This window comes from Aspergillus niger, assembly GCF_000002855.4.
Source record: "Aspergillus niger supercontig An08".
NCBI classification, from domain to species: domain Eukaryota; kingdom Fungi; phylum Ascomycota; class Eurotiomycetes; order Eurotiales; family Aspergillaceae; genus Aspergillus; species Aspergillus niger.
Window position 1 is genome coordinate 1,876,515 of NT_166524.1, and position 27,184 is coordinate 1,903,698.

The following is a 27,184-nucleotide window of genomic DNA, read 5'->3' on the forward strand; positions in this document are numbered from 1 at the left end:
CGGGGCCGGTATGGTCCCCGTGCTCAGAGCCTCTCCGGTCGCGAGCAAAGGCTGGAGCTGCTCCAGCAACAAAGCTCGAGTGACGGCACCTCAATCTCAGACAACCACCCTATCCATTGGTTTCGCCTCCGATTTATGTGCGAAAGATGACCATGCACTGTTTGCAAGTGCAGCCAGGTTCTTTCGCTCCAACTGAAGAGAGCACTAGCAGGCAATGAGTGGCGTTTGAATCCGGACAGACGTCGGACAACAGCAGTACGTGACCCTGTCTTCTATCGTTTGGTCGGACCTGACGGGTTCCCATCCTGATGACTTTAACCTTGCTATCTATCGCTTATAATGGTCCTGATTGATTGGGAAATCGCGCGTCTAACTTGTTGTTCGTGGTAGTGGCTTCACATCCGTCGATCAAGGCTGGTCCCATCCAGCCAACGCCATTGCCCCTCATCCCTGACGATTCGAGCCCTGTGTCGCACCATAGCTTTTCAACTCCACCAGAACGCCTTGTCACGAGAAGTACGCCATCGTCCACCGTGCACAGTCGGGAAACTTCCACTGTTCGAGGAGGTGCCGACCTATCCGCTTTAGCCCCTTCATCCTCACAACCTCAACACTCTCGGCGCGGCAACTCCCATTCCAAAAGTCCCGAACCAAGCGCTGGGAGGTCTGGTCTTGGGTACGATGTCGGCTTGGAGAGGAGACCATCCAACTCTTACGGTCATCATCGAAATACCTCGATTGTCCATGGAATCCAACACTCCCGAAATCCCAGTTTCGCTGCCTCTACAACCTCTACAAGCCCTCTCAGCCCCGAATTGATCGCTTCGCTCGGCCGTGGTGGCGCTCCCGACCCAGAAGGCACAGGCGCTGTACGAATGGAGCAGCACGAGGGACACTCGGGCTTCCAGGGCCAAGGGGCCAATGGAGCGGCTCACAGCCTGCAGGGCACACTAAGCACCATAGAGGATCGAGACACGGATGATGTCGCTGATGGGAACCTGGCGGGTACAGCTCACAGGAGAATGAACTCCAACGGAAAGCCGTGGCAGGAGCGGTCCCATAGCCGTTCCCACTCGAGGCATCACTTTGGAGCAGAGTCGAAAACGGTTGGGGAATACGCTTTGCACCATCTCTTCAATTCCGTAAGTGTCTATACCCGATTCGCCGAGCTTGACCCGGCTGCTGACAGTGGCCCTAGTTTGTAGGTCAAGCGGACAACAAGATCAACCAGGCTATAATGAAACTGGGTGAGTCGGACGCGCCAGTTGAAGAAGTATGCGGACCGGGCGTCGATTCGAATTTTGATCAATTGATCTCTGCTTTGGGTCATATCGCGCGAGAGAAACCCAAGCCTTTGATTGATACGATAATGCTTTGGCGGAAGGCCAAAGGTGATGCTGCTATTGTGGCCAAACAGGCAGCTGGTCAGAAGACTACATCCGAGAATGGGTCTCTGATACGCCGTAACACTGAGCCACCCCAGATCATTGCAGAATCGGCTTCTCAGACTGACTCTGCGTCTCCTGCGACTACACTTTATTCCCGACACGACGATGTCATCTTGGCGGAGCGGCGTGCAACGGTATCCGTGTACCTGGTTTGCAGGGTTTTGATTGAGATATTCAATCAGAGCAGTCTCGCTTCGATCACATTGGACATGGCGGACCGCTTAGAGGATATAGTCTTCGGTCAACTCAAAACAGTAGATCCCGAACAGATCTCAGCTTCTCCCCTTCGCATGGCAAACTGGAGGATCTACTCCCAGGTGCTAGGGATCATGAGCGAAAATAACTTCACCAGCGTTACAGGTCGGTTTCTGGCAGAGCTCGAAAAGATTCAGAAGGATGAAACACTTCGTGGACCTTCCAGGGATGGTGACGCCAAAGCCGAACTTTTGATCCTAGGAATGAGGCATATCCGGATCAGGACACAACCCGATGCATGGGCTCGCTCTTGCGAATTCCTGCGGTCACTAGCACGACTGTTCGGTAATTCTCATGGGCAACGGGTCAAACAGGCATATTGTTATATCTTTGAAAAGTTACTTCTACCTGTTGCTGCGAGTCCCAATTCTGACTTGACGTTGCCCAAGTGGAAAGATTTCATAGAACTGGTCCAGTCCCGTCTGTCACAGATGCTAACCAAGCCTCGTCATTGGACTGTGGCTTTTCCTCTCCATGTGTTGCTCTTGTGCGTGTCGACGAAGGAGAACTTCTCCTCACAGTGGCTTTCACTGATCCAGTCCCTCCCACCGAGATTAAAAGACCGGCCAACGAGAGGGCCGGCCCTACAGGCGATGTGTCGCTTGCTGTGGACCTACTTCTTTCGCTATTCAGAATCGCCCACAGCTACCCTGCGTAAAGTCGAAGAAGTGTCGAAAATCGCGCTTCCGCCGGGCAAAAGGACATATCTGAGCACAGAATCGGCCGTTGCAGAACCTCTTATTCAACTAATACGGATGATTGGCTTTAAGCATCCCGACGTCTGTTTCCGAAACATCATCTTTCAGATGATCAGCTCAGATCTTTTCCTCTCTGGAAAAGAACTAAAGATCGAACAAATGGAGCCGGAAAAGATGGTGATCGGTATCAGGTCCTTTCTCGCCATCATGACAGACAATGAGAATTGTGATCAGCTTTGCCCGCCCTTTCCCACTGGTTCGCTCCCCAACCCATTCACCGATATGTCCTCTCCAACCTATCTACACCGTCCTCAGTTCCTGGCCGATCCCCGGCTGCCAAATACCCGAGGGAATAGGGAGGATGCAGTATCACGTCCGGTGAACACAGCAAGACTGAATGACAACGCCAAGGAGTATTATTTCCGATTTTGTGACATCCTTGGCAAGATAACACTTTTATGCGACAACACTTTCGGAGGACAGGCAGCGCTAGATGAGAAATTTGGCGGAACAACTCCCAAGACCCCGATTGCGGAGGCCTTTAGTTTCGGAAGACGGGATGATCATCCTAACATCCTAGATCAGCGACAGGGCTTCTACGATCTTCTTCACGTCGCGGTCCAAGCCCTGCCTCGCTGTCTATCCGATCGTATACCATTTAATTCTCTTATCAATCTGCTTTGCACTGGCACTGCTCATGTTCAGACAAACATAGCGTCCTCATCTGCCGAGTCTCTGAAAGCAATCGCGCGGCAATCTCATGCTCAGCAGGTGACGATCGGTTTCGCAAGGTTCATATTCAATTTCGACGCGAGATATTCCACCATGTCAGACGAAGGCATGCTTGGGCCAGGCCACATTGAGTCTACATTGAGATTGTATGTCGAGTTGCTGAGGATCTGGATCGAGGAAATCAAGCAGAAGACTAAAGATGCAGCGGCGGACTCTGGCGATAAATCTGGTACTGGGAGCAGGGCTCTGCAACTAGACCTCTCCAGCGTTCTCGCCCAGGTCGAGGAAGTGGAGTCCCATGGCTTATTCTTCCTTTGCTCGCAATCGAGGAGGGTTCGCGCTTTTGCGATCACCGTGCTCCGCCTTATTACGGAATTTGACAGCGCTCTTGGAAAGGAGAATACGCGGATCATCCGGATCTTGGAGGCCGACTCGCAACAGATATTGGATGTCAATGACGAACAGCTTACTGTGGCTGAAAGGAGTCGCATCCAGAAAGGCAAGCGAAGAAGCGCCACTCAAAATACGCTGATTGAGCTGTGCAGCAGTGAAGTCTCCTATGACTCTACACTATGGTCGAAGGTATTTCCCAACATTATCGGATTAGCTTCGAGACCTGTCCTTTTGCTGTGACGCTGGGCCGTGAGATCGTGTGTGCACGACTTGTCCTCATGCACAAGACCATTACTTCGCTTGCGGAGAGTCCTCAGTATCCTCAATACGGTCCAATCGATGCCATTCAGGCTCGATCATTCGGCAGGAGTAATACGACCGCCGAGATCTTGATTGAGCAATGGAAACTGTACTTGGTCATGGCCTGTACCACCCTCAACAGCGTAGGCGCACAGTCCCAGAGTCAGCTGGCAAACGCTCAGCATGCACGGAAGGGATCAAAAGGGTCACAACAATCGCAGGATAAAATAAGCTCCGCCCGAAGCCTCTTTGCTTTTGTGATCCCGTTGCTATCAGCCGAGCGTGCTTCAATTCGGAACGCTATAGTGATTGCCTTAGGATCGATCAACAAGAACCTATACCGCACCCTGCTTGAGTCTCTACAGTACGCCGTTACGACTTGCAACGAAGAAGCTAAAGTTCGGATTGGTACACATTATCGTTCTCCGAGCAGCCCAAAGCGCAATCGCAAGACAGACCGATTGCGGACCGAAGTCACCCATGTGTATAAACTAACGTCACACTTTCTCAAGGAACCCGAAGTATACAATGATGACTGGATCGTCAACAACCTTGTTACCTATGCAAAGGACTTGCGGATATTCTTGAGTGATGCCGAGGTGCAGAACGATTGGGAATTTCAGCGGCTTCGCTTCCACTACTGCGGGCTTATGGAGGAGCTCTTCGAGGGCATCAATCGTACCAAAGACCCCTCTCGCTGGATACCTTTCGAATCAAGAAAATCTTCCTTCTCTCTTATGGAGGACTGGTGCGGATATTCGCCTAATCAGTCCCAGATCTCGCAACGTGAGGAGACGATGCGGAGGAATGCCATCTCACAAAATCATGAGGCTGGCGAATTGCGTAATACTGCCGCAGCCATGGAAATAGAGAAGAAGAACCTGCGCGCAGCAGCCCTCAGTGCAATGGCATCCCTGTGTGTAAGTTGTTCTGACTTTCTCAACCTATTAGGGCTACCAACTGACTTGTGTAGGCTGGGCCGATCAGTATCACAACAGAGAGCGGGTCGGTACTCCAATTCGATGTGGGCCGAATGCTTTCTTGGGTTGATATCATCTTCAACACAATCAGTGACAAGTGGCACGCCATTGGTAGACGGGCCCTCAAGAATCTAATTATCCACAATAAGGAGCACTCATACTTGTTGGAACGGTCCATCGAGATGTGCTATGTCACAGAGCGACCAAAGGCATTGGAGAGCTACTTTGAAGTCGTCACCGAAGTTCTGATCGAGCATACGGATTACCCGCTTGGGTTTTGGAGAATCTTGGGTGCCGTACTTGTTACACTTGGTAGCCCGAAACGGGAGATCAGGATGAAGTCTGCTAAGCTGCTCCGAATTTTGGAAGAGCGACAACAGAAGAGTTCAAGATTACAAGACTTCGACATCAGCATTTCCGACAAGACGACCGCCGTCTACAAGCTTGCGCAATTCGAGACCTCGAAACGTCTGGCGAAGCAACACTCTGACCTGGCCTTCACTCTTTTCTCCGAGTTTTCATTGCACTTTCGTAACCTGCGGCCGGACAGCCAGCGGAACATGGTGGCTGCCATTCTTCCGTGGGTCCAGACAATGGAGCTTCAAGTCGATCCAAATGGCGGCCCAACAGCAAAGTCGTATATGCTTCTGGCTAATTTGTTTGAAATCACGATCCGTTGCAGTACTATTCTTCCAAACGAGGTCCAAGCCCTTTGGCAAGCTCTAGCCACAGGCCCGCACGGTGGCAACGTACAGTTAGTGCTTGACTTCATCATCAGCCTCTGTTTGGAACGCAAAGAGCAGAATTTCGTGGATTATGCCAAACAGGTTGTTGTGTTCTTGGCAGGCACGCCAGCTGGCTCCAAGGTGATTGAATTCTTCTTGTTGCAAGTCGTGCCTAAGCACATGGTACAAGAAAGGAAAGATATCACGCCAGCGCCACCTGATATCAGAAGTCTACCCTATGTCACAGATCTCGGAACAGTACTCCCTGTTGGCAACAAGCAAGCTGGCCTTTCCCTGGGCCAAGTCGCGCTGATTTTCCTCGTTGACTTGATGGTTGCGCCGGTCACGCTGACTATGGATGATCTGGTCAAATTACTTCATGTTGTCCTTATACTCTGGGACCATTATACGCTCACTGTACAAGAACAGGCCAGGGAAATGCTGGTTCATCTGATACACGAGTTGATCGCTGCAAAGGTGGAAGATGATGCGCCCATCGAAACACGGCAATCCATTGAAGACTTTGTGGAATCAATTCGTAAGAGCGACCCTAAGGTTGTGTGGGAATACGAAGACGTCAGTGACAAAGAAGATGAAGAGGATGGCAGCCGTGTTCCACCGTCAATGGCCTCTGTCACTCGCCAAGTAGTCGATTTCTTCAGCCTTGGATATGAAGGGCTGAACGACCTATGGGCGAAAGAGGCGTTGAACTGGGCGACGTCATGCCCCGTGCGACATCTTGCCTGTCGATCGTTCCAAGTGTTCCGTTGCATATCCATGTCTCTAGACTCCCGAATGCTGGCTGATATGTTGGCTCGTCTATCGAACACTATTGCAGACGAAGAGTCGGACTATCGAACTTTCTCCATGGAAATCCTTACGACTCTTAAGATCATTATCAGCTCCTTGGCGCCTACTGACCTGCTGCGGTATCCTCAACTGTTCTGGACTACATGTGCGTGCTTGAATACCATCCACGAAACGGAATTTATTGAGAGCGTTGGCATGCTTGAGAAATTCCTGGATCGTGTCGACATGAGTGACCCCATGGTAGTTTCAGAGCTCATCAAAGGTCAACCGCCAAAGTGGGAAGGCGGCTTTGATGGTCTCCAAGACTTGATCTACAAGGGCCTGAAGTCGTCTGAATCGTTGAATCGAACACTGGATATCCTTCACCGACTAAGTGGCCTTCCAAACAACGAGCTTATTGGGGATGGTAACAGGTTGCTATTTGCCATATTAGCCAACCTGTCTCACTTCTTGCGTCAATTTGACTCCGATGTTGATGATCCCAAGACATTGGCGCGCGCGACACTTCTGGCAAGGGTCGCTGAAAGTGAACGATGCCCCCGACTAGCAGCCTCCTTGCTCGGATTTGCGAATGGCCAATACAAGGCGGAGAACGATTTCCTGAACCATATCATTACAGAGATTCGGTCATATTACTTCCCTCGCCAGGATGTCCAAAGTCTCATTTTCCTTATGGGGTTGCTGACCAATACGACAAACTGGTTTCGCGTCAAGGTCATGAAAATACTATGCGTGTTGTTACCCGATATGGACATGCGTCGGGGAGAAGTGACGTGTCATGGGCCTGATCTGATCTCTCCTCTCTTGCGACTGCTACAGACGGACCTCTGTCCCCAAGCTTTGCAGGTCATGGATTACATTATGACCGTCTCGGCCAATCCAATGGAAAAGCATCACATCCGGATGAGCATGGCTTCGTCGTCATCTTCTCGAGCTATCCGGAAGGAGTACGAGCGTGTGCAAAGCTTGTATGGTATACCCGAACCAACCGGATGGTCGATACCAATGCCTGCGACACAATCAAGCATCACACGACATAATGTCCATGCAGTGTTCTACACTTGTGCGGAAGTTGATCGTATGGAAGCGCAGGAGACAGCACCCTCTGAGGTGGAATTCCACGCCGATGAGTACAATGATACTTTTTTCCCAATGCGGGCGGACACGATGAAATCCATCGATACGCAAACGGACGGCAACATGGGAGACATTGTCCAGAAGCTAGACAGTCTGGATGATTTCTTCGAGGAGACCGACCCGGTGCACGCAACGCTGGACCCCATTTCCGATTCCACGCTACGGGGCTTCACTGGTACATTTGCCGATACCAACGCCAATCTGTATGATCAGCAAACTGCGCCTATTCTCCGCAAGTCCCTGGCCAGAACCGCCTCAACGTCCTCTTTTCATAATGGACTTGCTGAGTCCCGTCCGTCCAATATGCGCTTCGACAGCATGGGAACGCAATCTCCCGGGACATTTACGCCTCAAGCTCCGAGCCAGAATGCACGGCCCGTTTCCCACACGCGCTCCGTTACGTCTCCAGTCAATCATCTGTTCACGCCTCCGAATTCTAGCGTACATCACAATACGCCTTTAATCGGTTTCGAGTCGGCATTCCTATCCGATGACGAGATAGAGGATGGCTTGGCTGATCACAAACAAGCCATGCCACATCCTATCAGTCAAACGCGCAGTGCCACGGACGGGTCCTCGTCGCTTGAATCCATGATTCGCAGCGGTATGCGACGGCTCACCGGTGGAGCAGCCACCAATCGGGAAAAAGAGAGACAGCGTGATCTGGTTCGAGCTCAACAGCGAGCAATGGCTCAGACGGCCAGCTCCCCGCGAGTGCCCAAGGTTCCTGCCGAGTATCTGACGGGTCCAACGAGCAACCCATCTTCCCCAGCACAACAGTAACGGATTGTCCAATCAGCCTGTTTTCTCGTGCAACCTTCTTTTGCTTTCTTATTGTAAGCTGGTGCTTGGTGTGATCTGGCGTTCAACATACCCATTCGTCGGTTTCCTTCCTTTACTCTTCCTTGACGTCGTTCGCCTGCCCTCGTTTCATCATTTCCTTGGCCGTATGTAGCACAGACATCTATAGATTAATTAATTGAATCAGAAGATATATAGACTAGAAGATGGTGACGATTAGTAGTAGCATTCGGGCCAATCCTCAGTGGGGAGAGTGGATGCCTCACGGTCCAGGCGGCGGGCCCATCCCCGTGACGCCCTCCGGCGCCATACCGCATTGGGGCTTCCCCGCATTGGAGGCAGGAAGAGAAGATCGTCGAGTCTCAACTCTATTCGTCATCCCCATTGATGCCCCTGGCTTGAGGTACTTGAAGGATGGAAAGCCTCGGAAAGCAGCGGAGTTCCACCTTTACAGGACTCCACTTGGCTGAGGGGTGCTCAGTCAGGCCCATTGGGTGCTATTCTTGAACTTACAGCTGCTCCCTCGGATCACTACGCTTCTTTCTCCTACAAATACCATCCCTTCCTAACGCTACTCTCTGTGTTAGAATTCGAGTGACCTCTTAAATTTATAATACCTCCTCTTCTGAACATGAGCCTCTCGCGTGCTTTGCCCCTTTGCAGGGGAACGGGCACCTTATTCAGAGCATATCCTTCAGCTTTGCGCCTCGCACAGCACTACCCTCTATCTGGCCGCACATTCTCGACTTCTGCGCAACGAGATGCTACATGGGGATTCATCGGACTGGGCCAAATGGGTAGGTATTCGCAATCCGCGAAAACACGGGCCGTCATTCAATGGCTTTGTCTAGCGTACATTGACAATCTCTTTGTCCACCATAGGCTACAACATGGCTAAGAACCTGCGCGCTAAGATCCCTGTGACGGATACCTTGATTATACGCGACGTGAATGAAGAGAATATGTCTAGGTTTGTGAAGGAAGCGCAAGAAATTGCTAGAAGCAGCGGCGCTGCTGACAGCGTTTCGGAGGTTCTGGTGGCTCAGACCGCGAGAGAACTTGCGGAAAAGTCGGTAAGTTGATCGTTCCTGTCACCGCTCGATGCGAGACCCTACGTGGCTTTTGTGATCGGACACTGCCTAGTACATGCCTGAAGTACTGTTTCTGCTCGCAAGAAGCCGCATCTATTTGCGTTTACATGCTGATAATACTATCCAGTCCGTCATTATCACCAGCCTCCCAGGGCCGCAGCATGTCAAGGATGTCTATCACTCTGTCCTTCGAGAAGGAGAACTTCCCGCGCTAGAAGAAGAGCGACTGTTCATCGATACGTCAACAATTGATCCTGCGTCATCGAGAGAAATCGCGAACGCAATACAAACCACATCCCAAGGTCGCTTTGTTGATGCCCCTGTGTCGGGCGGCGTGGTGGGTGCGCGCGCTGGCACATTAAGTTTCATGTTCGGTGCATCTTCGCAGACTGGTCAATTCCTTGATCGTGTGCGATCAGTACTACTTATGATGGGAAAGAAGGCGTGGCACATGGGCGCCCCGGGAGCCGGCGTTTCAGGCAAACTGGCGAACAATTACATCCTGGCGATCAACAACATTGCGACCGCGGAAGCAATGAACCTCGGCATGCGTTGGGGACTGGATCCAAAAGCTTTGGCGGAACTCGTCAATTCGTCAACCGGCCGATGTTGGCCTATGGAAGTCAACAACCCTGTACCTGGCGTGGTCGAGACGGCACCGGCATCTCGTGGTTACGAGGGCGGCTTCGGTGTGAGTCTGATGAACAAGGACCTTCGATTGGCGATTACTGCTGCGGAGGAGTCGCAAACACCATTGGCGCTGGCGGACACTGCTCAGAAGGTGTATAATGCCGTTGAGGAGGAACACCGAGGGAAGGACTTTTCCGTGGTGTACAAATGGCTGAAGGAGCACTCGCAATGATATCTCGGCTGGTACATGAGACCATTTGCCTCCGATAAAGTCTAGAAGATTTACTTTTGTCAAGAAAAACGACGATGTCTCTAATGAGACTACTCGGACCGTTATTCTTCCTACTTGCCAAGCCTGCTCATGATCTGCATTTCTAGTCCCCGTCAGCTATTATCTCAGTTATTATATATATAGATGACGCTTGCAGCACCATTGTTATATTAAATATCCCCTACAGGGCCGTTTCATACTTACTGGCTTCCCATCAACTAGCTTACAATCCTGCCCTCGTATCTGAGACCTTCAAACGAACTAGTCCCAGCCCCAAACTAGATTAGCCAACCCACAAAACACTGAAATGGATAAATTGGCGTGATCTGACAAATCCACAAAAGCTTTGACTCCCAACCCTGTCCCTCCTTAGATACCCTTTCTTTTACCAACCAACCCCTACCAATCCCTGCACAAATCTCAACAGCCTACCCTCCTATACACAACCCATCGTAATACCAAAAATGGACCTCCTCCCCACCCAAACTCTCGGCCCCAGCAACGGCCACCCCATCCTAATCATCCCCGGCTGGGAAATGACCCCCCAAACGGAAATGCACGACTTCGAGCCCATCTTCACCACCAGCAGCATCCCCCTCCGCCGAATCTATATCGCCTTGCCCGGGATGGCCTCCACGCCCGCAAGGAACATCACTTCCCTCGACGACATCTACCACCACCTCGTGCACTTCATAGACTCTACTCTGGGGAATTCCCGCTTCATGCTAATCGGCTCCTCCTGCGGCGCGTATCTCGCCCGCGCGCTGGCCCAGAAATATCTCCACCAGATAGATGGCTTACTCCTCCGGGTACCGCTCATTGAGCCGGAGGATAGTAAGCGTGACGTGGATACGATTGAGCCACTTATCAAGAATGAGGGTGTTATGAGTAGTTTGTCTCGTGAAGATAGGATGCTCCTTGGGATTGATAATGGGGGGAAGGTAATTGTGCAAACGGAGGAGTATGTGGATGAGTTGAAGAGGAAGTGTAGGGAGGTGTATGTGCCTGCTGAGGAAGGGGCTGATAAGGGTGTTTTGGATCCTATTAGGGGGGATGTGGGGAGGTATCGGTTGAGTGAGGAGGTACTTGGTGAAAGGAGTGGGGAGAAGTTAATGGCGCCTACGATGGTGGTTTGTGGGAGGCAGGATGAGAGCGTTGGGTATCGGGATTGCTTGGGGTTGTTGGAGAGGTATCCGAGGGCGACGTTTGCGGTGCTGGATCGGGGCACGCATGGATTGCCGGTTGGTGGGAGTGAGAGGGGGGTGTTTGGGGCGTTGGTGAGAGATTGAGTTTTTAGAGTGGGGGAGTGGAAGGGGAGTCAGTAGTTTGGTTTAGATTTGGTTGGTTTGGTTTGTATGTACAGTTTTGGTATATTTCAAGAGAATGTTGGGTTTCATTTTGGAAGTGGTTGCGATGTGTATGGGGGGTTATGATTTGCGAGGTGAAAGTTTGACTAGCAGGCCTTCTTGTTTGACAAACCACCTAGAATAGTGTCAGTATTAAATTCACTGATTTTGATACGCTTGATGCGAGTTGTGTTTCTCCGCTGAGGGAGAGCGGAAAGTAGTAGACGTACCAGCATGTTTCCTGCCACGGCTCATCTGGGTTCGCGAGCTGAATGTCGAAGCGGTTTAGAAGAGTTGGGATCATCTATTGCTCGGTTAGTTGATGTTGTATACATTCTACCACAGTGTTGGAGGGTTGACGTAGAGGGTGGTTGTTATGATGTTGGATAGCTATTTACCTTGCTCATTTCCATCCAGCTGATATCTGTGGAAAAGATTAGCTATGAGATTTTGAATCGATGATGATGAAGTAGACGTACTCTTCCCAATACAGAGTCGTGAACCACCTCCAAATGCGAAGAAGTATCGTCCTAGTAGTAGGAGGAATATAATTAGCTAAAATATCAGATAATATGGAGGCGGTATGTAACGCACTCATATCTCCTGTCTTCTCTCCTAACCATCTTTCAGGGCGGAAGGCTTCAACATCGTCGCCGAATATACTTGCGTCGCGATGGACGACCCAGGCGTTGACACCCACTGTTGTCTAAATATTTCATCCTGTGTCAGTACGCAGTCCTGCACTGGGTAACCAGAAAGCGATAGATATCAATGTCAACTTACCCCCTCCGGCAAGAAGCACCCGTCGATCATAATACCCCCCTTGGGAACAACACGAGGGAGACTCATCCCAACAGCCGGGTGCAATCTTAACCCCTCCCACATACACGCCTGAAGATACGGCATATCATTTGCCTGGTCCAATGTAACCGGGTCCGAGAATCTCCCTTGACGTTTCCGATCTTCAATTTCATCCCTAAGCTTCTTCAAGCACGTGGGATTCTTCAAAAGGTGGTAAAAGATCGACCTGATCGAGATAGCAGTGGTGTCAGAGCCCGCAAAAACATTCGACGTGGCCATTGAGAGCACGTCATCATCCGACAGCTGGTTTTCTTTCTTCTTCTGCACGTCAAAGAGCTTGGATAAAATGTCTTGCTCTTCTTTTGCCTCTTCGACATGCTTCCCCTCTCGACGCGCCATGATCTCACGAGCGGCAATCTGTCGAATTGTACCATGGCGTGCTGCGATACCCAGACGACTTCCGATGATAGGCGTCATGTAATCGTGCAACCAATATACCCAGGGTACTTGTCCCACCCAAGAAGCCGAGCGAAGTGCGTTTTCAATTTGACGGAACGCGCCACCGTCTGTTCCATTTTCCAGGAATCCGAATGACTTGGAGAATGTAATCTCGCCAGTTACATCTACGTAGTATGTCGTTAGCGAGAACATAGAATGAATAGGAGATACTCTTTCAAGGAAGGGATCTTACCAAAAGCAAACAACTGCACCCACTTCCCCAGATCAACAGTTGCGTCAGACCCTTGGCGCTGCATACATTGCATGAGTCGTTCGACTACTGCATCCACGCCATGCTCGAAGTCCTTTAGACTACTCATGGAGTAGATGTTGTTGACAAGTCGTCGCTGAGCACCGTGGATAGTCTCATTCCGTTCTGCAAAGAGATCGAATTTACGACGGCCTTGCCAAACGCCTGTATCATTCTCTTAGCTAGTGATCTACAATATAAAGATTTGGGTAAGGGAATCCGACTCACTGTACCAATCACTCTTTGCGAATTTATTTCCGGCCCCTTCACATTATAACAGTGTTAGCACTCGGAAGGACAGGGTTGGGAAAAGGAGACTCCTCGTACCATAGATCAACTGAATGGCATTCAAATCGGCCACACTAACTTCGTTTGGTCCGACACGAACCAATTTTCCGTACTCCTCATGAAGACGGGGGTACAACCGATGCATATTGCCTTTGTTTGAGAATAATACCAACCACCATCGCGATAGACTGGCCCAGAAGGGGCCGGGGACTTTGGCTAATGAGCTATAGTAGCGGATGTATAGAACATAAGGAATAACCGAGAGGAGTGATAAGCAGGCAATATATGCGAGCAAGTATGTGATGGGTTCATGATGTGTTGAATCAGGTCGGGTCAGGTCACTTATGATGCCCATCTTGGCGAGCTTGTCGGTGGTGGATTGATCTGGATGAGTCTTGGGAAGGAAATTGAAGAATAGACGAAGAAGAGGTCCATTAAATAACTTGAGAGTCAGTGGTACTGATAAGCACTAGAAGGGCGTTGTGTGTCTGACTCTGTAATTACTGAGAGGTCATCTTACTCCGGCCTGCCACTGGCTGGTTGTGGGGGTGGGTCGAAGATCTGCGGGGTTCGGTAAGGCCTCCAGCTTCATTTCATGGCACAAGACAGTGTATGTCTCTTAGTGCACCGGTACATAGACATTGTGATCTCAAGACGAGTCTCAAAAATGAGGAACATCATTTGGCGCTGAGAATCAAGCTCGGAACTAGAAGCCCCACTTGCAATAGTGGTGGTATGTTTCGGCTTTGGTAATATTACAATACAGCACCCGAAACCGAACTATATTGATCGTCTCCAATCGACTATGCTCATGCTATGCCAGATTATATGGAAATTACGTCTGTTCCAATTGAGCGTGATTCCTGAAAAATCCAAATATGGTTTTAGATTTGTGACAGCAGGCCCCAAGTACATGTGTTTGGAATACCGGTCAACAACGTATCTACGCTTAGCCACAAAACATACACTCAAGCCTCGAGAGCCTGGCAGATTCATGTTACTTCACCGAGTAATAAAGCCGGCAAAATATTTAATGACATTACTCGCTTCGTCAAGCTGTGTTGCATAACCCAGGATTCCATCAGGTCGAACAACGACAACTGCGCCATTGCTATCAGACACCGTATAGGCAGCATGAGCGGAGCCCTCTGGATCATAATAGAGTCGACCTATTGTTGGAATACTGAACCTCTGGTCTCCTCCAGCAGGACTCTGGGCAACCACAGTGAGAGATCGAATCATTTCGCGAGGAAGGCTTTCGCTGAGCTGTTTCACCATCTCCACGGCACGAATGAGACTTTGCCTAGTTTTCTCAGGATGTCCAGCGAGGAGAAGAATCGACCAAGCACCAACGTTCGGCATTAGGTGGAATAATCTAACAGGTAGTCGTGATCCAGGGGCATATACCAAAGCATCTGGAGCCCTCCAGCCTGCTGAAATTGCCGTTGTTAGGGAAGTCTTGTTGATGGTACTCTCGTTATAGTGGATTCCCAACCCAATACAGAAATCTATCGTGTCATCAAAGACCTTGGCAAACAGCTCGTTTGAGCTTAAGGATAGATCCTTGTACCTGTCAGGAACGGTACCCGATATGGTAGCCGAGAAGTCCTTGTCAAGGTCGATTAGATGCTGCGCTACAGGACGTCGCTCTGTATCATAGCTGCGAAGCACATCATCATTATACCAGCCTTTCACGATGCCGCCGAGCTTCCACGCTAGATTCACTGCATCATGAACGCCTGTGTTCATGCCCTGTGCTGTGCCAGATGAGTGCGTATGACAGGCGTCGCCTGCTAGTAACACACAGTCGTTGTTATAAAAGCACTCTGCTACGCGCTGATTGATACTGTGCTGCATGTTAGAAAGGTGACCTGGAAGACTTGGAAGCATGACTTACCCATACAAGGTCCACCAGTCAATAGTTTCAAATTCCAACGAAAATGGCTCCATAGACTTGACAGCCTCCACCTTCGCGTCCTCAAGTGTAAGCTTGTCCCCGTATCTGGCGAGCATTTCCGGTGTCATAGCACATCCGATCCGCTTCACGCCATGATCTAATTGAACCCAGAGCACATTCCCATGACTTTTGGACTCAATGGAGGCGAAGCCAATATCAGCCTCAGGCATATCAGTCTTGAAGCGCCCATCAATGCGTACCCATCGAAAGTTTGTGTGGTCGCCTTCAAATGGAATACCGGCAAGGCGTCTCACAAGCGAGTGGCTACCATCCGCGCCAACAATGAATTTACTAATCAGCAATATCAGTATAGGCCTCTCGAGCAACATTGATTGATGATTGCTCACATACCTTCTCACCGTCAAGCTTCTACCCGAACAAACCTCTGTCACATGCGAGACGACTTTATAATCATCATCACAGGCTTCCTCAACGGTGAAGCCGTCTAATCTCCAACCGATGTACGGCTCGCCTCGAAGCGATACATATGCATCACGAATTACCTCCTCCGAGAACTTCTGGCGAATATTCAAACAATAATCCAGGAACGTGCCACGCATATGCTGGTACATAATTTCCCAGCCTCTAGACGACACCCGCTTGCCGTCCCTGTACGTCACACTGTCACGGGCCACATAGCCAATTTGGTTCAGGTCGTCTAATATACTCAATTGATCCAGCAATTCAAGCGTGCGTGGGTGGAGAGTTGTTGCGCGGCCATACATTGCCTGTTGGGCTTTGTCATGTTGCTCTGTGCAAAGCTGTTAACAGAGCTCTGCTTCTTAGAGGAACTCAGAAGACAGAGTAAAGTGAGAAAGTCTTTACCAACGAATAAGGTATCCACACCCTGTCTAGCAAGTGCATACGCAGTAAGCAAACCAGTAGGCCCACCACCGCTAATGAACACGTCCGTTTTCTTTATCTCGGTCATATGGAAACTACGTCCGCTCAGTAGTACGAGATAAAATTGGGTGTATCACTCAATAGAAACAAGCCATGCGGTTGTGACAGTGTGAATAACTCTGAGGTTTGATGCGGAGTTCCCGGGCTTTTAAGCCAATCCAGCTTGTCTCATGTATAGTGTCAACGAGGAGTTGCACAGGGAAATCGTGAGAACCCCTCACACATGACAAGGTCATGTGCTGGATTTATGCAAGTCCTTCTTAGGGATCGGCAGCCTTTGATTGAAGAGTCATGTGACTTGATAAGTCTAAGCTACGCTCAGTGATTCGGTTTGTAGCTCGCAGAGTAGAATAGGTTGCTTGCCATAATGATAGTGACATAGGCCTTGTATTTCGGGTTCCTAGCTAGTCCTGTATGCTGACCAGGTGGCCCTCCCCTCTTCGGAACATTCAATTAGCCTCAACGATGGTTGGGCTTCATGGTGTTCTGGGTTTTCGCGGTAAAACTTACTTGATAGGATAACCGGATATATATACTTTGCACGAGCTCCATCTGTTATGAGAAAGACGGCGTACGATTTATCGTTCGCAGGGCAAAGGCAGAGAATCATCTCTAGTACTAAATTGTCTCATCGTCGCTGCATTCCATAATGGCATCCACACTTCATGCTAATGTTAGAAAAATGATGGTGCTGTCAACCAAAGGTCAACCCATAGCATCTCCATCAAAGAACTGTTTACATCATCTCCACTCCAGAGAGAGTCCAATGCCTCAGAAAATTGAGTATCCAGGGCGCCTTGGGTGGAATCATCGCCAACTTCTGATCCAGCGAGAGTCGAAAGGTAGTTCGGTGCCCTAGGTAAACTTGTGTCTCGGCCCAGATATTGCCCTGTACTCTGAGGCACAGGTTTATTGGCAAGCACTCTAGATTCTTGTCCTTGGCCGTCTAGAACTTGAGATAGAGTCTTCCGCAAATTTGTGGCGCAGTTTCTGGCCGTGTTGCTGTACGGGTTCATGTTTTCCAAGCAGTCACAACAGCTTTTCCAAGCATTCTCCAAGACTGGCTGAGAAAATTTGGACGTCATAGCAGGAGACGCCTGAGCCAGTATGAGAACAACACCAGCGGTAAAAGCATCTAGTGGTTGAGTTCAGCGGCCGTCACTTCATACTAGTCACGGGAAGAACATACAAAAGACATTGTACCACCACACACTTGCTAATTCAGTCGTTGAAATATCATTCATAAGGTGCGACAGCTCAATCGCAGTTTCAACACATGATGTCGAGCAGCTGATACTGAAATCCACGGATATTCTGCTTTTTGATAATACTTGTTGGTATCGAGGGTAGCCACCCGCTTGACGCGGTGGGAAACCGTTACGGCAAAACTTGACAAGCGTAGGACGAAGGAGCAATATTCTCAAATGAAGGAACCTGGGGCGAAAGCTTAGTGACCTTTCAACGAATGTATCGCAGGAGTATGTACCTTCCCCTCAACAGACTGCTCTCACGACGGAATGGTCCAGCCACATCCGCGGGCTGCTGTGCATCACGCCATTGTAGAGCCACTGGAAGGTTTGATTCAAACGCCAGAAGCTCCTCATCCAAACTTAGCAATGTCTGGGCTAGCTCGTTTTCAGACTTTGGCCGCTCTGACTGATCAGGAGCCCTCTCGTCCTCCCAAGGTTCATAGACCTCGGATAGAATCTTTCGTAGTATTTTGTATAGCTGTAGAGTTCTGACATAGAATTCAGTTCCTGAAAGCGTTTCCGTTGATGGTTGACATGTTGCCATGCTTGAATCGAGATATTCATCATCGATAGCTTCTGGAAGAGGTACTGCGGAAGAATGAGTCATGGGAGGTCGACCCAACATCATACTACTTGCTCTTGGGATTCTGTTAGTAATAAAAACGATCCATAATCTGAAGCACTCACAGATCAAGCATTACACATCCATGCCAGACGCGCCTTCTCATCTGTATTTGGGCTGGAGTTCTGGCCCTATCTGCCTTAAGAGAATGCATTCCAAGTGACTGTGCAATTCTGCAAGCAAGACCAATAATATTCCAACATCTCGATGGGGACTCGCCTCCTTGCAAGTATTGTGATGTCAGGAGTAATGTTTGTACTAGGGCTAAATCACCTTTATCAAGTGATATCATGTTCAGTAGTCGCTGCGAGCGCTGAAAGAACTCTTCTGCCGTAGCTTCCCGCGCCGTTTGATCTAATTTGGAGAAGTGGCACCCTAAAGCAAAGATAATGTTCAATGCACAATGGAAGAGTGGCAGGGACACGCATGCATCTCCTAAGCCCAGCCCAGACAAGATGGTCTCCGCGTCTGTCTCTGCCAGTGGCATCCATAGGCGTCCATAAGCACGAAGGAAGCTTGTCTTATGGACGTATGGATACAGGCTGTGTATTTTTTCGAAATAAAGGTTTAAAAGGTAGTCAGCTAGTTGCCGTGGTGGTAGATCGTAGGCTTTGACACTCGGACCATTCTCAGCCACCGGTGGCATGGCAATTGATGTTGTGCCAGAAGTCGCACGCGGAATCGGATATGTTGTCGAGCTTCCTCGTTCAGGCTCTTTCGTTGCAGAATCTTTGATTTGCTTCAGAAAAGAGGCGACCGAAGAGTCACCGAAGAACTCGTCCTCATTCTCTGACAAACCGAAGAGTCCGTCGGGTGTTATACCCATTGCGGTGATTCGGCTTTGGCTTCCTCTCGAATTTCGGAAGCCCGAGGCTTGCCTTGTTTTAGGACTAAAGGCATTGTTTTCGTCATTGCTCATGGGGGAGTGTGGAAATATAGCAGTACGGTCCCCTTCCGCAAGTGCTTGCAGAGGCATGCTCTGAGAGCCAACGGTATTTTTATCCAGCTCACTCCGATTACTAACACCATTTGGCGTTCTCAGTCCATTTTTGGGTCCTATTGAAGCAAGTGGGCTTCCAGAGGCAGGAATGTGAGTGGCTCTTGTAGATGCAGCTCGATCAACGGTGTGTAACCGGTGTATATACCTGGCAGTTATAACTACAGTTGGCTCGAAGTATGTCCAGTATATGTGCAGCAGGGTCTTACTGATTGTCCCGAATTTTCCTTGCGCTTCCAACGGGATAGGAGCACAAGGTCTCTCGTCGCTTACATGGGCCACAGGTTGGCTCAATGCCGTCGCAGCGGATCTTTCGGGCGCGACATGGTGTACAGGCGATCGCTATCTTTCTTCTTTTATTATGTTGTTGGGACTAATCATAAGTCATTAGAACGATGCTGCTACTGTTGTGGAAGCAGGTAAGTACGTACCATTCTGATCAGCAAACGAATAGAAGCGCAAGGTGCCCTGTCGGTAAGACCTAAAGAGAACGAGTATAAACATTTAATCTAAACTTGTATGCATCTGTTGTATACAGGCAAAAGATCTGTGACTTGCGAAGAGTCGGACGTCTTCGTTCTATGTCTCGCTGATACCCCAGATCAAGTGGGGCGAGCCGCCTCCAGACGTAGTAGCGTGACCGCTCCTCGTTGTTGCGCAGAGAAACCGCTCTTTCAACAATCGTTTTCTCTCGGATAGATTGCCGACTTCCTAAGAAGAGTATATCTAGAGTGACCTCACATTTTGTCTGAAACTGTGGAAATCGAACAATATTGCTATGTAGTGGAAGTCTGCATGGTGAAGCACTAATGCCTGAAGCGTTCACAACAGCGTACTCAAGATATTCGCCAACGTAACGGCATTCAGAAACCCCTCGCCATGCGAATTTCACTACCCAATCTCTTATCAACATTTTCCAGTTACATCCCTGATCTTGATGTTCCCCATTACTCTCATTCTCTCAAGTTTCCCCTCATCTTCAAGCAAAAGGAGCAGTCATACCCCACGCGAAGTCAGTTGACTGTATCGGAAGTGTATCGGATACTGTACCGGATGCTGTATCGGCAGATGTATCAAAACCAATGCCGGGTGCAGCTTCCTGCCATCATTGACCCATTGATCACCACTCTCGGCTTGTTTTGCAAAAGCATCTCTCGCATCGATGGGTTATAAGCTAATTATGCAGTTCTTCATTTCCATAACCATAGTATTCTGATTGTGGTTCAAAGGGCTGATGCCGATCCTACACTTGCCTCGTCTGTCAGGGGAGTGGAGAAGTTACTTAGTTGTCCAGAATCCTACTGATTTAACCTCAGGTAGCTGCCTGTTCTCTTGTTCGTGCTTTGGCTAAAGATTGTTATTGGCTGTATCAAATATACTGGATTTTTGACTGTAACATATCCTTTCAATCCGTTAGAAGATGGGCCTCTCTCTCCGACCCGATAACTTGGAACTCCAAGGGCCTTGGGCATACTACCAACAGGATGGAGAAAATCGCAAACATTAGTACTGGAAATCTAGACGTGTGGTATTGTTCAGCTATCATAGCCAGCTACAAAGTCTAAAGCCACTTGGGAGTCAATGCATCGGCGTCGTAAAATTAAAAGGCAACGCAGAAACGCCACCTTGATGCTTTATCTTATTACAAATATTATGTCCACACACTTGTCAATCGTACATCCTCAGAAAGGCCCCAACTTCCAAATTATACGTTTCCCGTCCAAAATCATAGTATCAAATACAAGGGAGTGAAAGCAAGATGAGGTAAGAAGACTCAACCTACTCCTTCTTACCCGCGCTCTTCTCATCCTCCGACTCACTCCAATCCAGCAGCTCCATAAGCTGTTCTTCGGAAAGGTTGTGTGTCCGGCTCTCAGCCTCCTTCTCCAAGTTCTTCATGTACTTCTTCTGCCTCTTCCGGGCGTTCTTTCCCCACTCAGGCACGCCGCTCGCCGTCGCGAAGTCCTCGCCATCTTCAATCTCATCGTCCGTGTTCTCCACTTCTCCGAGAACCCTGCCACCGCCGCCACCGCCACGGAGCTCATTAGCTGACACCTTAGCCTTCCTGGCATCCTTCTTGGCCTTTTCCTTCTCCATCTGCTTCTTGCGATCTCGGTCGTGCATGTACTTGAAGAAACGCTCGATGTATGGCCGGACGAGAATGTAGCCAACCACAGACAAAATAACCTTTGTCCAGCGGTTGATGCTCACATCAGCGAAGGAGGCATAGAGGTTTCCGAAGAACCGAGTAAAGATAGTCTCGCAGAAGGTGTAAAGTTGGCCGAAGAAGTCGTTGAGAGCATCAGCGGCGATATCGCCTGGATCGCGGGTTGCCATTGTGATTGGTATGTTATCTTTTCACTTATAAGTGACCGCGTGTCCGAATGTTGCTGGGTTGCGTGGAGGGGAAGTCGCCGGCTTGGGCCGGAAGATAGTGGATGTTTTTGTTGGGAAGCGTTGTTGTGGGGTCTTGGAGACTCAGGAGGCAGTTCGCCGGTTGAAGCTAATGAGTTGCTTGCAAGACAATTATTTTGCCTGACAGACTGACAGATAAGTGTAAGGAGAACTCCCTGGTCCGGTGAACAGGCGTGGAACTTGATGGACAGTAGAGAAGAATTCCGAATGTGGAAATGGGTCGTTCGGGTCTAGCGTCATTCCGCGCTCGGAGTTATGGATTCTCCGGGATGAGCGGAGAAGCCAATCACAACCCGTTCCCATTTGTATGTCTGTTCAACGCGTCTTCTGGAGACACGGGCATCGCGCGTCCAAGACTGCTGGATCCATCAACGAGATATTCCATCTTACCGCCACGGTAGAACAGCTTGTTTCGCATTCTATCACTTCCAACATACACAAGCTTCTGGTTTCTCGATAGTCTCGATACAGGATGGAGCAGAACGAAGAAGTCAACCTGGAAGAGGTAAGTATACATCAACCATGGCATACATAGCACATAGTAACAAGTCGTCTTGCAGCGCTTGAAATCTGCCCTCTGGTTGTCGATTGGAAAGATCGTGGATGAAGAGACTATTAAGCTTGGTGTCAACGCCACCCCTCAGTTTATCGGCGCTTTGACTGAAATGGTCTGGGCCCAAATTGGTAGGTACATTTTGTACGCGAAAGTATTTGCAGACGAGTCTCGATGCCGCTCACTCGTTGCATGGTGACTTTCGTCATATCTCGATCACTGACCAGCCGCTGACTAAGGATGATGAACAGAGACGGTCAGTCAGGATCTGGAGTCATTTGCTAAGTAAGTCACGATCTGTAAGCCCTGGTTCCTAATTAGCAGGGCCTGGTTACCCTGATTTGATGTGGCCGTGACCGTCCAGGGCCGATCTGGATAAGGATATGCTTGACCTTGGTTCCGGGCTAACGCTCGGAATTTCCTATTTAGGCATGCCGGGCGCTCAACAGTCAATGTCGCAGATGTGATGCTACTTGCACGCCGTAACGAAGGACTAGAATCCATCTTGCGAGCATTTGTTGAGCAACAGCGTGAAGAAGAAGCTTAATTGGTCGGGTTTCTATTCCCCACGCTTGAGCCTTGCACCTTCGCAGACTAAAGTACTATGTGGCAGTGGGGGCAGATGGTTGGCGATTACCCATCGCTACCACTCAGAATTGCCTCGACCTTTGTTCTAGAAACCTTGCGCGCAGTGCTGCTGATCTCCCTAGGCTGACAGGTGCTGGACACCAATGGTTGGACAGCCTGGTTGTTCCGTTTCGTGTGACAGCTGCGGGACTTGATATTGCTCAGTGTCATGCGTCGGATTGCCGGGAAATATGACGCCACTGCCCAGCACCCCACAAACTGGAAGATGCGCTTCGCTCCCCGACGCCATCTCAAGCCACCCCGTTTTCGATTGTTGGTCGCTTGCACGTTGAGCCACAATTAGCAAATTCTTGAACCTGAATTAGCGCCACTGAATCCCAGCAAATCATGGGATGGCTAGTTGGGGCTCTATGATATTTCGCAGGCCAATAGCATGGCGCCGCGCAGAATGAATGCAACATCGTGGATGTTGTAATGGTTGTCAAAGGAACAAGACGCGATGGAACCAATCAGATTCAATGGCCTATCAATACATCATGGTCTATCGAACCTAATTCAGACGAGCGGCTTATTGTACTATAGATCTATGATCTCGGGTGACCATGATCAACGTCATCAAAACGTCTAGGATCTATTCGCCTCAGTTAACATTTCATATAAAATCTAATTGAAGCTTTCAGACCCTTGGGCTCTGCAATAGAACTATATTCCGGATAACTGAAGGGTTTTTAATATTCAATATCATTTTATGGGACGCTATAATTCTCCCTCGCAACAATGTTGAACACTGCAACCGACTCTGTCAATACATATCGGACAACACTAAAGACTACGCCTGTCATGAAGGCAGCGCGCTTCCATGGTCGCGGCGACATTAGGGTTGAGGAAATTGAAGAACCGACATGCGGCAAAGGGCAGGTGAAGGTGCGCTTCGTGCGCCTAGCAATCGCGATGATCTGCGCTAACCGATCTACTATTAGATGCGACCATCGTTTGTTGGGATCTGTGGCAGTGGTAAGTTCGCGATTGACTTCTGTATCGAAATTTTCTAAAATTATTCGCGAAAGACATCCACGAGTACTCTGGAGGCCCTGTTCTGGTACCAGAAAAGCCTCACGGAATCACGGGAACCAGCCTACCAGTCACACTCGGGCACGAATTCAGCGGAATCGTCGAAGAAGTCGGAGAGGGCGTGACCCATGTCTCTCCGGGACAACGAGCGGTGGTGCGGCCGACCATCTTCGATCGAGAATGCACGTCATGCAAGCAGGGCTATGAATACTGTTGCGAGAAGATTGGATTTATCGGGCTCTCGGGTACGTCCATATCCGTACAGGATTTGGCATGCAGACCTATGCACTAACCAGCTTGGTAGGCTACGGTGGTGGGTTAGCAAAGTACATCGTAGCACCCGCAGAACATTTCTATACGATCCCCGACAACGTATCCCTCGAAGCAGCAGCATTGGTCGAACCGTTGGCAGTAGCCTGGCACGCCGTAAACATATCGCCCTTCAAGCCAAATGACAACGTTTTGGTACTAGGGGGCGGACCAGTGGAATTGGAATCATCCAGGTGCTCGAGCTACAGGGGGCAAAGAATATCATGGTGGCGGAGTTGACGGAGAACAGGAAACGGTTTGCTTCTAATTACGGGGCAACACATATCCTGGATCCGCGAGAGGTAGACGTTGCCGCAAAGGTTCGCGAGTTGACCGACGGCGTAGGAGTGGATGTTGTCTTTGATACGGCTGGCGTGGAGGTAGCTCTGAATGGAGCCATTGCGGCATGTCGAACGCACGGAACGATAGTAAACATTGCTGTGTGGGAGAAACGGCCAGCCATTCGAGTCAACGAATTGATGTATAGCGAGATCAACTATACAGGGTCAGCACTGTACGATGAGAGCGCGTTTCGCGAGGTCATTCGGGCACTTAGTTACGGTGAGTTGTGTGGTCTCGTTCTTGTCCCCATTGGCTTTGCTGATAGTGTTCTAGGTCAGCTAAAACCTGAGCGAATGGTCACGTCGAAAATTAGGCTGGATGAAGTCGTGGAGAAGGGCTTTCAGGCTCTGGTGGATGATCGTGACTCTCATTGCAAAATATTGGTCGATGTGCAGGCTTGATGGACTTTGGACCAGTGTGGGCATAACCATCGTATAATCCTAATGTGACAACTCTTAACTGATGATCCCTATATGCTATTGATCGGATAATACAAGGGTTTGTTATCTTGTATTGCCGCAAATTTTGTAGGGTGTCACGGCTAGTGTACTACCATCTAGTAGTTGATAGTAATTCTTTGCAATCTTGGAGTTGCTACTATGCAATTACCCCAAAAGCGGTGCGACGGAGATAAATATGTCGTTGTACAGATGCCCACCGCAGAGCCATCCGCTAAGCCCTGACTTTGATAAGCAGCACTCTACGACTCCTGACTAGGATTTATTATAATAGATAGAATTTGGCAACAGCTAGCCTATCAGAGAACCTATAATCTCGAATCATACATGCCAGAGTCAGCGTACTATGTGTGACATGAAACAAGCCGTTGACACATGCAAGTGACCCGCCACCCGCAAATGATCTAGACCCCACTTTTATGTTGGCTTATTTAGCCAATGCACGGAACGTTTTTCAACAAGCGGGTCCCATAGCTCAGTTGGTTAGAGCGTGACGCTAATAACGTCAAAGTCGAGGGTTCGAGCCCCTCTGGGACCATCTTTTTGCTTTTTTTTCTTTCCTTCTCCCCTATAACTAACAACGTCTTTGAGTTGTGCTTTTTTAATCATGCTGCACATCTTCTTTTGTAGGTAGCAAAACCAAATGAATCTTTGTGGCCATTATCCAGCGGTGGTCTGAACGGACCGCGATCCACAATAGCCACATCTCCTCGTTCGTTCAGAAACTGGCTTCTTCATGCAATGCAGGCTTGAACATCCTTTTAGTGGTCGAGGTAAGGAGAGGGAGATAATTCAGAAATATGTTAGAAACATGCTCACTCCCAGTATCAGCCGCCTATTGGTATTAGTTTTGAATCGAGTTTTCCAGAAATTCATATAAGCGCACTATAGTGCGAGAGAACTACTAACAACCTAAGTGAGGGAAGAGGTATAAATGGAAGAATTTCATTGGACAGTAATGCTTATTTTCTTTCCTGTAGAGTATTGGTTATTTGGTCATTATGGTCTATGTTAATTACGAACTGCAGCAGTGTAGGGCGGTGGGAGACAACCACTGTTATGATGCTACGCAGGGATTGTATCGATGTCACCCTCCCAAATCATAATGCAGAGGTCGGTATCTATTCATCGATTGCCTGTGGTCTGCCTACGCGAGTAACATTGGTCATAGACAATCAGAGACTGATCCATCCATCACTGGGAATAGGTAGCAGGGAGGCGATTGTCTGCGGATCACAAATACTACCATTGGTTCACAGATTATACATTGATGGGATGGCCATGATACAGTGGAGCTGAAGGCACATAAATGTCCATGAGGAGTTTAATAAACATCCTTTTCAAATCCCGGAGTGGGAGGCCGTATTTCATATCCGTATGCCAACTGTCCAAGGCTGGGGTGGCTGCTTGTGTCGCTAGGTCCTGCAATTGACTGAAGAAGTCTGGTCAAGCTGCATCGTCGTGCGGCTATCTATACTATAGCATGCACTAACGGTCGCATATGGCAATCGAAAGTCCAGCCTGGAATCACCCGTAGACTTTCCTGCACGCAATGGTTGGTTAGTATGACTCGGTTTAGCATGACGTGGGTACAACAAGATAAACACAAAAATAAATAAAGCTCATGCTAATACTTGATTGTATTCAATGGGTCAACCCTCGCGCCAGTTGGTGAAATAGGATAGAGAGGCGGACACGTATAGAAGTAAAAAAGACAAAAAGATGGTCCCAGAGGGGCTCGAACCCTCGACTTTGACGTTATTAGCGTCACGCTCTAACCAACTGAGCTATGGGACCCGCTTGTTGAATGAGCGGGAAAGTTAGTGCTAAATAGACCAAAGAGGTTAACACAAGACAACAAACAGCTGGGTCTGATTGAACTAAACGACAGTTTACCACAACCACACATTTCCTGGTCCAGTAGAAGAAGCAGGTTGCTCATTGACAAGTCCTGAATCACACGGATAGAGGGAGGGAAAGTTGCACAGAACTTTATCATCAGCTATCATTAAGTACAGTATGCTCAAACGACTCGTCATGAGCAACCTATACCCGCTCAAGGTAACTGTGCCGGGCTTTCATTCTTTACAGGATCTGCCACTTTATTGATAACATGGGATGTGGAAGCCCTACCAAGTATTTTGGGGACCCCTTGCCAGATGGTAGTTCAAGCTGATAAATGACTGGCTGATGCTCTCCATACGTTTCTCTTGAACAGTTTACTGGGTGAAGTAGAAAATATAAAACGAAACAGGTACATGAAGC

General features: G+C 49.2%; 11 protein-coding genes and 2 non-coding genes across 13 annotated transcripts; 8 read left to right on the forward strand and 5 right to left on the reverse strand.

Moving 5' to 3' along the window:
• Positions 1-10: 10 nt before the first annotated feature.
• Positions 11-8,261, forward strand: An08g07870 (uncharacterized protein; the record flags this gene model as incomplete). Its single annotated transcript, XM_059749208.1, has 8 exons — positions 11-167; positions 240-296; positions 391-1,197; positions 1,266-1,988; positions 2,120-2,357; positions 2,404-3,715; positions 3,748-4,742; positions 4,814-8,261. The coding sequence occupies 8 exons, from the start codon at positions 11-13 to the stop codon at positions 8,259-8,261; spliced, it is 7,737 nt and encodes a 2,578-aa protein (XP_059604140.1).
• Positions 8,262-8,485: 224 nt separating this feature from the next.
• Positions 8,486-8,877, forward strand: An08g07880 (hypothetical protein; the record flags this gene model as incomplete). The annotated part of the gene is made up of 2 exons (XM_059749209.1): positions 8,486-8,682; positions 8,751-8,877. The coding sequence occupies 2 exons, from the start codon at positions 8,486-8,488 to the stop codon at positions 8,875-8,877; spliced, it is 324 nt and encodes a 107-aa protein (XP_059604141.1).
• A 33-nt stretch (positions 8,878-8,910) lies between these two features.
• On the forward strand, positions 8,911-10,232 carry An08g07890 (uncharacterized protein; the record flags this gene model as incomplete). Its single annotated transcript, XM_001392869.3, has 3 exons — positions 8,911-9,076; positions 9,162-9,352; positions 9,498-10,232. The coding sequence occupies 3 exons, from the start codon at positions 8,911-8,913 to the stop codon at positions 10,230-10,232; spliced, it is 1,092 nt and encodes a 363-aa protein (XP_001392906.1).
• A 503-nt stretch (positions 10,233-10,735) lies between these two features.
• An08g07900 (uncharacterized protein) lies at positions 10,736-12,007 on the forward strand (the record flags this gene model as incomplete). The annotated part of the gene is made up of 4 exons (XM_059749210.1): positions 10,736-11,334; positions 11,417-11,533; positions 11,635-11,697; positions 11,827-12,007. The coding sequence occupies 4 exons, from the start codon at positions 10,736-10,738 to the stop codon at positions 12,005-12,007; spliced, it is 960 nt and encodes a 319-aa protein (XP_059604142.1).
• Positions 12,008-12,053: 46 nt separating this feature from the next.
• On the reverse strand, positions 12,054-13,809 carry An08g07910 (uncharacterized protein; the record flags this gene model as incomplete). Its single annotated transcript, XM_059749211.1, has 6 exons — positions 12,054-12,172; positions 12,238-12,355; positions 12,401-13,041; positions 13,110-13,331; positions 13,395-13,430; positions 13,494-13,809. The coding sequence occupies 6 exons, from the start codon at positions 13,807-13,809 to the stop codon at positions 12,054-12,056; spliced, it is 1,452 nt and encodes a 483-aa protein (XP_059604143.1).
• A 647-nt stretch (positions 13,810-14,456) lies between these two features.
• An08g07920 (uncharacterized protein) lies at positions 14,457-16,342 on the reverse strand (the record flags this gene model as incomplete). Its single annotated transcript, XM_059749212.1, has 3 exons — positions 14,457-15,300; positions 15,352-16,162; positions 16,258-16,342. 3 exons carry the CDS (start codon positions 16,340-16,342, stop codon positions 14,457-14,459), a joined length of 1,740 nt encoding a protein of 579 aa, XP_059604144.1.
• A 290-nt stretch (positions 16,343-16,632) lies between these two features.
• Positions 16,633-20,140, reverse strand: An08g07930 (uncharacterized protein; the record flags this gene model as incomplete). The annotated part of the gene is made up of 9 exons (XM_001392873.3): positions 16,633-16,745; positions 16,825-16,924; positions 17,055-17,411; positions 17,646-17,748; positions 17,801-18,211; positions 18,252-19,444; positions 19,615-19,651; positions 19,738-20,018; positions 20,108-20,140. 9 exons carry the CDS (start codon positions 20,138-20,140, stop codon positions 16,633-16,635), a joined length of 2,628 nt encoding a protein of 875 aa, XP_001392910.3.
• A 39-nt stretch (positions 20,141-20,179) lies between these two features.
• Positions 20,180-21,520, reverse strand: An08g07940 (uncharacterized protein; the record flags this gene model as incomplete). The annotated part of the gene is made up of 4 exons (XM_001392874.3): positions 20,180-20,334; positions 20,433-20,481; positions 20,563-20,692; positions 20,967-21,520. The coding sequence occupies 4 exons, from the start codon at positions 21,518-21,520 to the stop codon at positions 20,180-20,182; spliced, it is 888 nt and encodes a 295-aa protein (XP_001392911.3).
• Positions 21,521-21,813: 293 nt separating this feature from the next.
• An08g07950 (uncharacterized protein) lies at positions 21,814-22,973 on the forward strand (the record flags this gene model as incomplete). The annotated part of the gene is made up of 6 exons (XM_059749213.1): positions 21,814-21,995; positions 22,070-22,103; positions 22,195-22,266; positions 22,316-22,407; positions 22,516-22,614; positions 22,745-22,973. The coding sequence occupies 6 exons, from the start codon at positions 21,814-21,816 to the stop codon at positions 22,971-22,973; spliced, it is 708 nt and encodes a 235-aa protein (XP_059604145.1).
• Positions 22,974-23,579: 606 nt separating this feature from the next.
• On the forward strand, positions 23,580-24,862 carry An08g07960 (uncharacterized protein; the record flags this gene model as incomplete). The annotated part of the gene is given in 5 exon segments (XM_059749214.1): positions 23,580-23,663; positions 23,720-23,753; positions 23,807-24,055; positions 24,115-24,680; positions 24,735-24,862. Coding segments are annotated over 5 exon segments (1,061 nt in total), but the record flags the coding sequence as incomplete, so codon positions are not given.
• Positions 24,863-25,383: 521 nt separating this feature from the next.
• Positions 25,384-25,457, forward strand: tRNA-Ile (AAT). The gene has a single exon. It is a non-coding gene; the product is annotated as a tRNA-Ile (tRNA).
• Positions 25,458-25,927: 470 nt separating this feature from the next.
• On the forward strand, positions 25,928-26,218 carry An08g07980 (hypothetical protein; the record flags this gene model as incomplete). The annotated part of the gene is made up of 1 exon (XM_059749215.1): positions 25,928-26,218. One exon carries the CDS (start codon positions 25,928-25,930, stop codon positions 26,216-26,218), a length of 291 nt encoding a protein of 96 aa, XP_059604147.1.
• Positions 26,219-26,642: 424 nt separating this feature from the next.
• Positions 26,643-26,716, reverse strand: tRNA-Ile (AAT). The gene has a single exon. It is a non-coding gene; the product is annotated as a tRNA-Ile (tRNA).
• Between the last annotated feature and the right edge of the window lie 468 nt (positions 26,717-27,184).